At 32.5% G+C, this 13,055-nt stretch overlaps 1 protein-coding gene across 6 annotated transcripts in view; it reads right to left on the bottom strand.

Annotated features, from left to right (window-relative positions):
• Positions 1 to 727: 727 nt before the first annotated feature.
• LOC101890869 (zwei Ig domain protein zig-8) overlaps positions 728 to 13,055 on the bottom strand; it is a 358,699-nt gene continuing 346,371 nt past the window's right edge. For all 6 annotated transcript variants that reach the window (XM_059126655.1, XM_059126641.1, XM_059126633.1 and 3 more), the window contains 3 exons: positions 9,476 to 9,689; positions 8,890 to 9,001; positions 728 to 5,424 (listed from right to left, as the gene is read on the bottom strand). In XM_059126655.1, the coding sequence (XP_058982638.1) occupies positions 5,406 to 5,424; positions 8,890 to 9,001; positions 9,476 to 9,689 (345 nt within the window). In that variant the 3' untranslated portion in view covers positions 728 to 5,405. The remainder of the gene's footprint in view (positions 5,425 to 8,889; positions 9,002 to 9,475; positions 9,690 to 13,055) is intronic.

Here is a 13,055-nt window from a genome sequence, read left to right as displayed (position 1 = left end):
CACGAAATCGGTCGAAAATATACATGGGAGCTATATCCAAATCTGAACCGATTACAATATAATTTGGCAAACTTATTTTTGTTCCAAATTCCGTTACGTATTCCAAATTTGGAGACTGTATCTTCAACCAATCAATAGATATGTGAATATAAAATCTAAATTTTTGGGAGGTACCTCCGATTCTGATGCTATATCTCCAGTTCCAAGTGGAAATTCAAAAATGTATATAGCCTATGTTACTTTCAGGCGATGTTGCAGTATATATGGAAATTTTCAGGAAAATCTATTCAGCGGTTTTCGAGTCCATAAATTACAAACAAACAAACATACAAACATTTTCCTCTTTTATAGATATAGAAGATAAGGTAGTCTATATAGTGCAAATATTACACCTTGTATTATTTATATCAGACTTTAGTGAAACACGGTGGTGGACTAGATTATTACAACAGAGCACGGGAACGACGACTATGGACATAACTCTTAAATTGGGTTTATGACATCTTCGACGTGGTTTACGCTTTCAAATTTGCAAAAGGAGTAACTCATTACTGTTATTTTGATTTCCTAGCAATGCTGAAGGTTTAAGGACAGAAACATTCTCAATAGACGGTAGCGTATCATACTCACCACAACGAAATAACCATTTTTATTGTTTTTTTTTTTTTTTCAAATAAAACAACACTACTGTTAGAATGTATTTGTTACATTTATTATTAGTTTGTGTGTGTTTTTATTACTTCAATTATTATGTATTTTTGTATTCTCAATTTTTTTTCTCTTTTGTTCTTTTTTTGTAATGTTTAAAAGTTATTACATCATAATTTATTTAACACTCGTTTTTTATAATTTAATTTCATAGTTTTGTTTAATATAAATAATTAAATAAATTAATTTATTTCCGGATACTTTTTGTAGATCATAGGTGTTTTATTTTTTTTCCTTTTTTGTTTTGTTTGAATATTTTTATTCCATTTGTTCCGAATAGGGGAGCGGTTGCATTTTTGTTATTTTTAGATTATTTCATGTTAATGCAATCGAGAATTTTTTATGGTCATGTGGTTATGTTAATATTTACAATTGATAATTACAGATGGGCAACAAAATTAACGAGTAGTTTTGTTCATGGTTGATATTTCACTTTAGGTATCTACTTAAATATTATATTTGTATGTATAGCTATGTGTACGTCGTGAATTTGAATGCCAGCACATGTGTATGCATGTACATGCATGTACAAATATATATGTGTGTGTATGTGTACATGTATTTGAAATAATTGTAGCCGTATTCATACTGACATTCAATGTCATCAAGGGAATTTGTGGTATAAATGGATTAAATATTTTACAACAATTTATTGGAACATTAGTGTATTTTGAATTGATTCAAAAAACAATGCTTATATAAATAACACCCCCGTAAATATGTCTTTAGCCATGTTTTTCTGGTCACGATGTGGCTTTTGTAAAAAAGGACACGAAACAATGTGAGGCTACTTTAAAACTTATAACTTCTTGCCGAATAGTAGTTTTATCAAAATGTAATAGGACAGCGATTTTCATTTGATTAAAATAATATTACAATCCAATGTTAAATACACCAATATTTGAATTTCATTTTAAATTTTGAATTTGAGCGAGTCCATAAGTTCTTGCATGAAAAATGTCTCCCAGTCAAATCCATCAACCCTCAGTAATACAACTGAATCTTTCGTAATGCTCGAGTTCACAGGCATCTCCATTACCCTATCCTGACAATTGTTACCAGATATCGATTAAATAGCCTTAAGCATGAGAGATATTGCTCATGTGTTCAGGTTATTGCTGTGTTGATTCGGTCGCATGATGTAGGGTAGAACCCCTTAGCCCCGGATTATTTTTAATCAGCAATGATACAATAAATATAGAATGTATCGACAATAATAACAAATATGAGTTAAGTAAATTCAAATCAAGTAACAGATAGGAATGGCTGAAAACATTAACACATATCTATGACGTCACTTTATAGAGATACAAACATATATAGCGATGACCTCTGCACCAACCACTCTTATGCTGGTTGCGCTGGTTTTTATGCGCTTTAAATAATTAATGATGTAAATATTAATGGCGTAAATTAATTGATAGTATTTGAGTGTGTTGAACAGGAATGCGAGTAAAAAATATGTAAAATAAATCATGTGATTTGTAGCGCCATAATTTATGTTAATGACAGTAAACATGAAATATATCCGCAAGAATACATGTGTAAATTCGGCACGTGGTTCTGATGCTTTACAAATTAATTTATTGTTGTTTTGTGTAAAATATGAAATGTTTTTCTTCTTCTATTTTCTCAACATTGAGATGTTTCCGTAATGGACTGGTACTCGTATTCGAAAACATTTTCTGTCAAAGGTAAGAGGCTAAATGATTTATTTAGAACTAGATGAATATATTCACATTAAGCATTTCAACACATTACACACGCAAACTATAAGTACGTGTCTATGATGGAAATCAGGATGTATGTGTAACTCCGATTCCAAATCCTAGAGAGAATGTAATTGAGGTCGAAGCGGAATAGTTGAAAACTATCCGTTGTATCCTGTTACAAGGAAAAAAGCTAACTAGTAAAAAAGGGTTCCCGTAAAAAACTTTTGTCTTAACCGTAAATTAAATAACTATGTCTGCTCAAAACCTCGATTTGATCCCTTATCACAGAGAAAGGTAGAAAAATTTACTGAATGATAACGCAATTAAAAGTGATATATTTAAGGTTGAATCCTGTGTAGAAGAAGACACAGCCTCCTTGAAGAGGTCATATTTCTGTCAGCTAGTTGCTCCCTCTACTTTCGTTGCAATGAGAGAAGCCTGGCGAGGATAAAGTCGTACGGTCTGCCTAAGAAAAGCCATGTCGCAAGAAATCTTGTGAGAGAAAAGCAATTTGAATTGCGACGGTCGCCTGTAGAAACTGACATCTCCGATACAAAAAGTCAACCCTAAAATTTAGTACAAATATTTAAAGGCTGCTATAATGCTCCTTTTGTTGTCTACTAAAGGATAATTGTCCTTAAGCAACTGCATAAATTACGACAAGTGTGGTTTGATATCGAATGTTGCCTTAATAGTGCGATTTCCTGTTAGAGAATCGACCGATTAAGTAGTCACTAAGACCAGTCGATAGATACAACGTTGTCCATGAAAATTTTGCGTTTAAAAGTTACGGATTTTTGTTATTATCGGCTGGAAAAGTTAGTTAAAACATTACAAGTTCTATTCTTATTTGTAAATTCGATCAGAAGTTCAAATACGTCATATTATATATTTTCCATGACATTGTGTCAAATTTGACATTTTTTTCAATATAATAAAATATTTACGATTTACATAACTTGAAATTTGAAATATGAAGAGATGGTCGTACTGTAACTGCAAAACAATGCAGGATTGTTGCGTTTATATCGTTTATGAATGTCTTGTATTTAAAATAAACTAATTTCTCAGTAGGTTAAACGATTGAAATCATATTTGGGTATCAAACATTTTCCTGAGCACACAGAATTTTCTATCTAAACGAAATATACATAAAAATTAGTATTAATCGGAAACTGTTGTTAAATGTCGCAGATTCTCCGTATTGAAATATTTTTTTTTATTGTATTGAGAAAATAGAATTCTATTTAAATGGGATTGCCTACATAAAATTGGATTAGCTATTTGCAAAGTTCTCACCAGAACTAGGTTTAGTTTTAATCGATGTTTAAATGCCCACTCAACAGGTCACGAAGCGAAATAGCTCTCCAATTTTCGTTGGCCTTGAAATCACTGATTGCTGATTTTATGTGACAAAATGTGTTTTTTTCTCTTTCTCTCTCTCTCTCTTGTCAGTTTGCCAAGCCCATATTCGCGTGTCAGCTCATATATCATTTGCACTCGAGCCATTAAATTGTTTGGTTTTTATTTTTGTTGTGTTTTGGTTTTTGTTTCGGTTCCACAAGTTTACATTTTCTCATTAGCATAAATAATGTAGTTTTATTTATGAATATGACAGATTCTATTTTTGGTGTTGTTGTTATTATTTTCACTTTTCATTATTCATTCTTAAATTAAACCCCAAGCCTTAATGTTATGGTTGGCGCATTTGGAATGGAAATGTCTTTGCTTCGGAATTTTCTCTTAAAATATGTGTGTGTCTGTATATAAAAACTCATACATATGTGTGTACTTTGTTTTTTTTTTGTTGTTGTGAAATTAATTCCATTTATGAATTTGCAATTTAATTTAAATTTCTATCTGTGGTATTTAAATTATCATTAGAAGTACATTTCGAAATATTTTCCGAACAACAACGTCAACAAAGTTGTTGTCATACAAAAGTTTTAGGGCATTAGTTATTAAAATCCTTACACTTGCATACGCTGACATCACACATACATATATATACGCACTTGCATACATGTGTGCTTGCATTTTAATATCTATCCATAATTAATGCTGCATTTCGTTCGTATGATTTCAATTTTAATTTAGTTTTCGTGTTTCTTGATTGGTTGTTGTTGGGTCGGTTGGTCTGTCTGTCTGTCTGTCGGTCGGTCGTTTGGTTTGTTTTCAATTGTTGTTCAGTTGCCTATTTGCAATGTCACAGTGTTTGCCTAGAACTTACTTAGATTGTAATTATAAAAATGCATCCGAACAAATTCTTCTTGTTGTAGGTTGTGGTTGTTGTTGTTTTTGTTGTCTTTAGTTTTTGCAAACACACACACTTAAACAAACAAATCTTAGATTAAATTTATACCGAAAGTATTTACAAAAGATATTCAACTGAAAAGGTATGCGGCAAATTTATTTAAATGTAATTAAATACGAATGCCTGGTAACGGAGCTAACAACATTTCTGGAAACGGTTGGATTGCGGAACTGTACACGAGTTTATAGTTGGGAGGCGGAAATGGAAGTGGAGATCCGAATAAATATTTTCGAAGAGAAGAAATGGATGGAAGCATGGAATAAAACCAATCAATTTTCAATTAATTAAGTTATAATATTCTTTTTACGTTTCTTCAATATTTTATTAGGTTGAGTAAATCTATTGTGGACATGTGGTGATTTTTGACACTGCTTGTATTTTACTAGAAATTTACATATACTTTTTATTATTTTAGCCTTGTTTGTATGTCTGTATGTTTGTGTGCGTAAGTGAGTGGTACGAGTGTGTGTGTGTGTGACAGGGTTTTGCTAACTGTTTAAACAATAGATAAACACTAATTACAATATTTGCTAAATATACATAAATTTTAGTTAGTTTTGTACATACATGACTAAATTTTAATATTAAACCTTAACATTTGTAAATTTCACTTAAATAGGATTTAATTTACTAACACTGCATTCATCTAGAGATGGCTACACGAAAAAGTCTTAAGTAAGAAAGATACGCCTGCAATGGGAGAAAAGAAGAAAGGCATATTATGATATAGTGTTAGCATATATTTTTGCAATATAATATTGAAATTTCAATTTTAATTATACTCGAGACATTATAGTAAAATGTTAATTTTAGTGCGTGAAAGTCAAATAGCATATGAAACAAAAAAGAGTATCTTACAAAAAAATACATATACTTTCGATTGTAATGTTTAAAAAACAATTCAATTCGACATAAAATGATGAATTGTACAATGTAATCAAGACATGCAATGTACAAATTATAGATGAATATTTTTTTGTTATAGAAATTAAATTGTAACATGGAGAAGGAAGCGAGTTAGACTCATAGTTCCTTTGATGTTCTGCATAGAATCAAATTCTGAGTCGATTTATGTATGTCCGTCCGCCCGTCAGTCCATGTATTTTTATAAATAAAGTACATTAATTGCCCGATCAAGATGAAACTTCGCACAAAACATTTGTTTGGCCCAAGGACGAACCCTCTTTGAATAATAATAAATTTGAAATAATCGGTTAAGATTTAGTGTAGCTCCTATATATATCTTCACCAGATTTGCCTTTCATTGTGCACCAAATGTGTAATATCCGCCAAACCGAATTTTGCACATACTACCAAATTAAGCCTGGAAATAAGTATGCTGAATATCATCGAAATCGGTTCAGATATAGCTATAGCTCCCATATATATTGTTCTTCTGATTTGTTACTTTTTGTCTTGCTGAGCCGTAATATGCACTGCCTAACATCGAGATTCGGAGAAATATATCAAAGACAGCTCAAAAATACATTTGCCAAATTTTTTCGGTTCAGATTTGGATATAGCTCCCATATACATTCACTCGATTTCAAGTTTATTGTTCACCAAATGTATAATATAAGCCCGGATTGAACAAATTAAGCCTGGAAAAAAGCGTATCAAATTTTGTGAAGATCGCTTAAGATATAGCTATAGGTCCCATACATATGTTTCATCCGGGTTTGTACTTTACTCCCTCACACCCGTAAAACATTCTCTACAACAACCATATTTGATTCCAACCATCAGATACAGCATAGCATATCTATGCTAAATTTTATAGAGATCAGTTCAGATTTGGATATATTTCCCACATATATATCTTCATCCAATTTACGTTATTATATCTTGTGCGTAATATCATTGTTATGGAGTGAAGTTTACGGATGTGGTGGACAAATCGGTAGAAACACATATATGGGAACTAAGTCTAAATCTTAGCAGATTTTCATCGATTTAAACATATTTATTTATAGGCTGAATTCTGTTGTGTGTGCTAAAATTTATCAAATTTTGGTATCTTCTATATCTATAAAAGAGGAAAATGTTTGTATGTTTGTTTGTTTGTTTGTTTGTAATTTATGGACTCGAAAACCGCTGAATAGATTTCCCTGAAAATTTCCATATATATTGCAACATCGTCTGAAAGTAACATAGGCTATATACATTTTTGAATTTCCACTTGGAACTGGAGATATAGCATCAGAATCGGAGGTACCTCCCAAAAATTTAGATTTTATATTCACATATCTATTGATTGGTTGAAGATACAGTCTCCAAATTTGGAATACGTAACGGAATTTGTAACAAAAACAAGTTTGCCAAATTATATTGTAATCGGTTCAGATTTGGATATAGCTCCCATATACATTTTCGGCCGATTTCATGTATTTGTAGACCAAACAGGATATGAATTTCCAATTGTAATGAAATTTAAAATAAGTAACGGAATTGGGAGCCAAAATGAATTTGTCAAATTAAATTGAAATCGGTTCAGATTTGGATATAGCTCCCATATATATTTTCGACCGATTTCATGTATTTGATGCACCAAACACGCTATGTATCTCTAATTTCAATGAAATTTGGAATGTGTAGCGGAAATTAAAACAAATATACATTTGTCAAATTATATTAAAATCGGTTCAGATTTGGATATAGCTCTCATATATATTTTCGACCGATTTCATGTATTTTATGCACCATACACGATATGTATGTTCGATTCCAAAGAAATTTGGAATATGTAACGGGATTTTGATTAGAAAATAAATTAGTCAAATTATATTAAAATCGGTACAGATTTGGATATAGCTCCCATATATATTTTCCGCCGATTTCACATATTTGATGCACAAAACACGATACGTATTTCCGATTCCAATGAAATTCGGCAAGAGTGGCTAAATTTGGTACAAAAATAAATTTGACAAATTATATTCAAATACGCTCAGATTTGATTATAGCTCCCATATATATATTCAGCCGATTTGACATATTTGATGCACCCAATGCGAGAGAGACAAAATCTGGCAGCAGAAAAAATTGCCAAATTATATTGAAATCAGCTGAGGTTTGGATAAAGCTAACATATATATATTTCGGCCGATTTCATATATGTTATGCACCAAACATGATATATATGACCGATACCAATGAAATTCAGAATGTGTGGCGGAATTTGGTTACAATAATAAAAGTGACAAATTAATTGGAAATTAGTTAAGATTTGGATATAGCTCCCATATATATATTATCGGCCGATTTCACATATTTGACGCACCAATTTCAATGAAATATGAAAGGTGTAGCGGAGTTTGGTGTAAAAGTATTTTTTTTTAAATTACATTTAAATCGGATCAGATTGGGATATCATTTTAATAAGAACCATTGACCCACAACGCCTTAGGCTAACACTAAAAAACAACACAACAATTGATTTGAAATACGCTTATTACGGCGAAGTATGTTGCTATCTCGAATTCACTAATTGCAATAGAAATGCCACTCAACTTCGAAATACTGCAGTTTACTGCACGCTTGGTATTTGCTTTGAAATAAATAAATCCGAAGGACAAACCCTCCGTGTATGTATGTCATGTTACTGCTTTTCTAATGGTTTTGGTTATTTACGCATTAAAGTAGTGCAATAATTTTTTTTTAATTTTTAAATTTGCTTTTTTTTTAACCAACATATATTCGTAAATAAAATTTTGAATGCATATAAAATCAAAAGGGGTAGCGAAGCGCACCGGGTTCAGCTAGTATATTATACTTTTGGTGCGCAATAAACTTGAAATCATGCGAACACATTTACATAATCGGTCATATGTGCTTTATGTAAATCTGGACTGATTATCACCAATTTCAATAGCGTTCGCTCTCGGGTCAAACACATGATCTGTGCCAAATTTCATTGCAATCGAACAATAAATGCTACTTGTATTTTGCGTACATAACACATGAACAGACGGATGGATATGTATACATCGATTCAAAAAAGGTTCTATGTAGATGATAAAAAGGAACTATGTGTTTCCGTTTGCATGTTACAAACCAATGACCAATATATAACACCGTGTACAAAATTTTGGGTCGGGTATAATTACTGTCCCATGAAAAAAGTGTGGAATATATTTACTTGTAATTTCGACTTACCGCATTCCTAGTGTGTTCACCAAAACGCATGGTGCCACAACGTACATAAAAATGGCAGCGATACGATCAGCAGATGATGTTTTTCTTCTCGATATTGCAGCCATATTATCACCTGAAATAAAAAAGAGAGACAACATACATTAACCACAGATATGTATTTTTATGGAATTTTATTTTGAGAAGAAATTAAAAATAAATTAAAACGTAGCAGTCTGTATTCCGCCAGATATATAATCTCAGTCCATGTCCGTTTATTTGAAAATTTCTTACTTTCGTAATGATTATTCCTCCCAAACACTCATGAAAAATTATTGTTTTTTATTCGAAGAAGTAATCTTAGCTGTTTTCCAGGTAATAATATCATAAGTATTTATATTTCAAGTTCTTCAAGAAACAAACAATAAAATTCCCGAAAAGTCGATTTCCAAGGAACTTGATAGCCATATTTTGGTAAAGTCACGTGGCATAGTATTTTTCAGTCCCTAGCAAATAGTTGATTACATACTTTTAAATTATAAAAAGTCCCTTATTTTTATCGGCAATTAAAATGTTTCAATGCGTAAAATCTGTGGTTGACTTAACTTACCTTTTGACACAAATACATATATGCTGGCTGGTTCTGTGTTGCTCGCAGAGCATGTATAATTCCCGGAGTCTGATATCTGTGGTTCTCTTATTATTAAACGACTTTGGGTTCGGGGACCCGGTGTCGTTTCAATTGAAATGTCTCGTCTGGAATCGTAGTAGTTAATTAATCGCTCATTCTTTTGCCAAAAAACATATTGCGGAGGTGTTGGACTCTGAAATGGCAAACAATTTGTTAAAAGGTTAGAAATTTTGGATATAATAAGAGGGCGTTAAGATCTGTAGTGTCCTTATATTGTATAATAATCTTCAGTCTACATTTTCAATTTGCATATTTATAAAATATTTCCCCGTAGTCTCACATTACAACTCCCAATATCCTTAATATCTTATATTTATTTTTATCGTTTACCAATTTAATATATATGTATTATTTCAGACGCAGTTATGCACAAATATCAAATAAAATGTAATTATTCGTCTTTTGGAAATAGTCCCTATGGGCGTATGATAAACCTTATTTTGTGTTGTTACTACACCCTAATACGACGTGTGGGAAATATGGGAAAAAGAAATTTAATAATGTTAACTATACAATTCCGAAAAGGTTATATTCATATTGATATTAAAACTGCATTATTTTTTGATGAAATTTTGTGCATTATTGGCCACAATTTACATTTCGCATTTAAAACAAGAAAAATCTTCATAAAAACTATTTTATGGAAACGAGTTATTAAGGGAATCAATAGATTTCAAAATCTACCTTTCAAATTCCTATTTGATAATGCAAGACTCAAAATATTCGAAATTTTTATATAGTTACCTGCTAAATAGTAGCCCAAAATGCACAAACATTATTGGCACATTTTCAGAATTGCAATTAAATATAGAGTGATCCCAATGAACTAATATACAGGGTGAGATGAAAAAACTGCAACCAACTTCAGACTGCTGTCATTTAAAAGCCAATCGTCCGACAGCTGTCAAAATTATTCCTGTGATATCTCATTAAATTGTTTACAAGAATTTTGGTGAGAAGTTTCCAGAAAAAAAGTTATTCCTGATGGAAATCAAGCGTAATAGTGTGATTTCTTTATATTTGGCTGGAAAACCACAAGTGGCTATTATTAGAGCACTCCAGCATTTAAATGTGAATAAATTTTTGTGTCTCATACTCTACCATCGCTCGTTACCGTAGCCCGAAGTCAAACAAGTGGACGGAAGAAAACAGCAACATCTGCAGAAATGGTTCGAGAAGTAAAAAAGCGACTTGATCGAAACTCGCGTTGCAGAGGCCGAAAAATGGCTCGTGAGCTGAACATATTGCAATATTCCATTCGGTAAATATTGAAACATGAGCTCGGGGAAAAGCCATTGAAATTCCAAAAAGTGCAAGAACTTACACCGCAACAGAAAGAAAATCGACTCAAAAGAGCTATAGAGTTTCTTAGCTTGGCCGGAAGTGATGAAATGCCGAATTTGGTTTTCTTCGATGAGAAAACATTTGGTGTCCAGCAGTTTATAAACAGACAAAATGATCGTGTTTACTTGCCAAAGAAGTCAGCTTAAAGTGTGCACCTTCGGTTGGACACCAGAACTCAAGCGCCGGCCATGGTGATGGTGTGGGCCGCCATAATAGCCGATGGTCTCTCTCCGCTCGTATTAATCGACTGTGGCATCAGAATAAATGCCGAATATTATCGCGAAAATATTCTGAGGGCGTATGCAAATATTTTGGCCGCAGACCTTGGACATTCCAAAAGGACTTAACACCGTCGTACTTAGCACGCGCCACCCAAGACTGGTTACAAAATGAGGTACCTCGCTTAATTTCCAGCGCACAATGGCCACTAAAATCTCCGGATAGCAATCCGTTAGACTGTTGTGTCTGGTGTGTTGTGGAAGCAAGGTTGGCACTAAAAAAACCAAACTGTCGATCACATCAAACAAGCGGTTTCATTGGCCGTTTGAAGGTCATAATTTGCGCCAACGGCGACCAGTTCGAAGAAATCTAAACTTATTCTAAAATTTGAAACGATTTCCGACAAACGATTTCCGACGTACCAATTTATATACACGAATAATGCCAAATATGTGTTAAACAATCCCATAAAAAAATACATCAAAATTCTCTCAACTCTATTAAGTCGATAGAAAAGCTTGTTTTAAAGCACAACAAATAAGCAGTCCCCCAAATTGTTAAAGTCTTGTAAGTACGAGTACACAAATGCAAATCTTTGAAATAAAACCCTCTCAAGGGCATATTTTCACAAATAAATTTGCAGAATAACCCCACCTTAAATTTGATTTAGAACTTTTCACGTTTGCTTGCTCATATGCATTAAAAATGTTCATACATAATTCAGTTTTTTCCTTAAGTATTTATTTTAGATAATTAAACAAAACAACAAAACTATGATAAACTCAAATTGAAAGCAATTTCCATATGAAAGAGAACAATCAATTTGCATAATAATTTTTGCTCTTGGCCCAAACAAAGAAGAAAAAAGCGAACGGATAGAAACTGAAGTAGTTGCCAAAGCCCCCAATCCCAATCCCAACCCAACACATCGGATATAATAAAATAATAACAGAGTATATATATATATATATATATATTTAAACCCATTGCTTCTTCATACCGCCACTAAGCAAGACGCATATCTCAATGATTCATTCGTTGTGCTGGCGGTGGAAAGGAAAAGGAGAATGGGTTGTGGCTGCCAGTAAACTAAAACATATTCAGGTTGGGAGTGCGCTAAAAAGAAAGATTGAAGGGGTTGGCAAACGAGGACGATAAGGTTTTTGTGTTTCTTTTAGTTTATAAAAATCTGCAAACTTTTACCAATGCTGAAGTAAAATATTGCGGATTCGCGATTCTCGCAAACGAACCCTCTTTGATTTTCATGCATAACAATGAGTGCGGTAAAAACAATGACAGAAGAAACATCCAACAATAAAAATACCAAATAAATAATAAAAGGAATATGAATCTCAAAACTACGGCGGGAAGATGCGACCCTGTCATACTCATACACAAGACAACGCTCCATGCATAGTTGTTGACTTCATCAAAGGAAAAGAGACATTCACAATCACTCACAACGTTGTTTGTGATAAGCAAAAAAAGTTTTCTGACATCGGTCCATTGTGAAAGTTGTGCTTTATAAGTGAATCTGATATATATAGATGTGTATACACGCACAAACACATACCTAAGTACGAACGAATAATTTCAAATGTTAAAAAGCACCCACCATAAGTTTGAGCTTGAAAGTTATAATTCAAGATTTGACGCAGGGGCTAACAAAACTATTGGATCGATCAACACGTGTCTTTTATAGCACTATTTGTTTTGAAGTTTGATTTAAAAGTACGTAGGTTATTTTAAACATAACTCTCTAATACCATATCTTTATTCATAAGTCTTTTAGAATCTTAAATGAGAAATTGGAATATACCCAAGCAAGCTATTTACACAAATATCAATCCCAAATCAGAAATTTCTATGTGTCAGGCCTTAAAAATGTTTGTTTACATTAAGGCATTTTCCAGAATAACTCAAAATGGATTAGTCT

The sequence above is a fragment of the Musca domestica genome, unplaced genomic scaffold (assembly GCF_030504385.1).
Source record: "Musca domestica strain aabys unplaced genomic scaffold, Musca_domestica.polishedcontigs.V.1.1 10, whole genome shotgun sequence".
NCBI classification, from domain to species: Eukaryota; Metazoa; Arthropoda; class Insecta; order Diptera; family Muscidae; genus Musca; species Musca domestica.
Note: the sequence above shows the minus strand (reverse complement) of the source record. Positions and strands in the feature narration are given on the sequence as shown.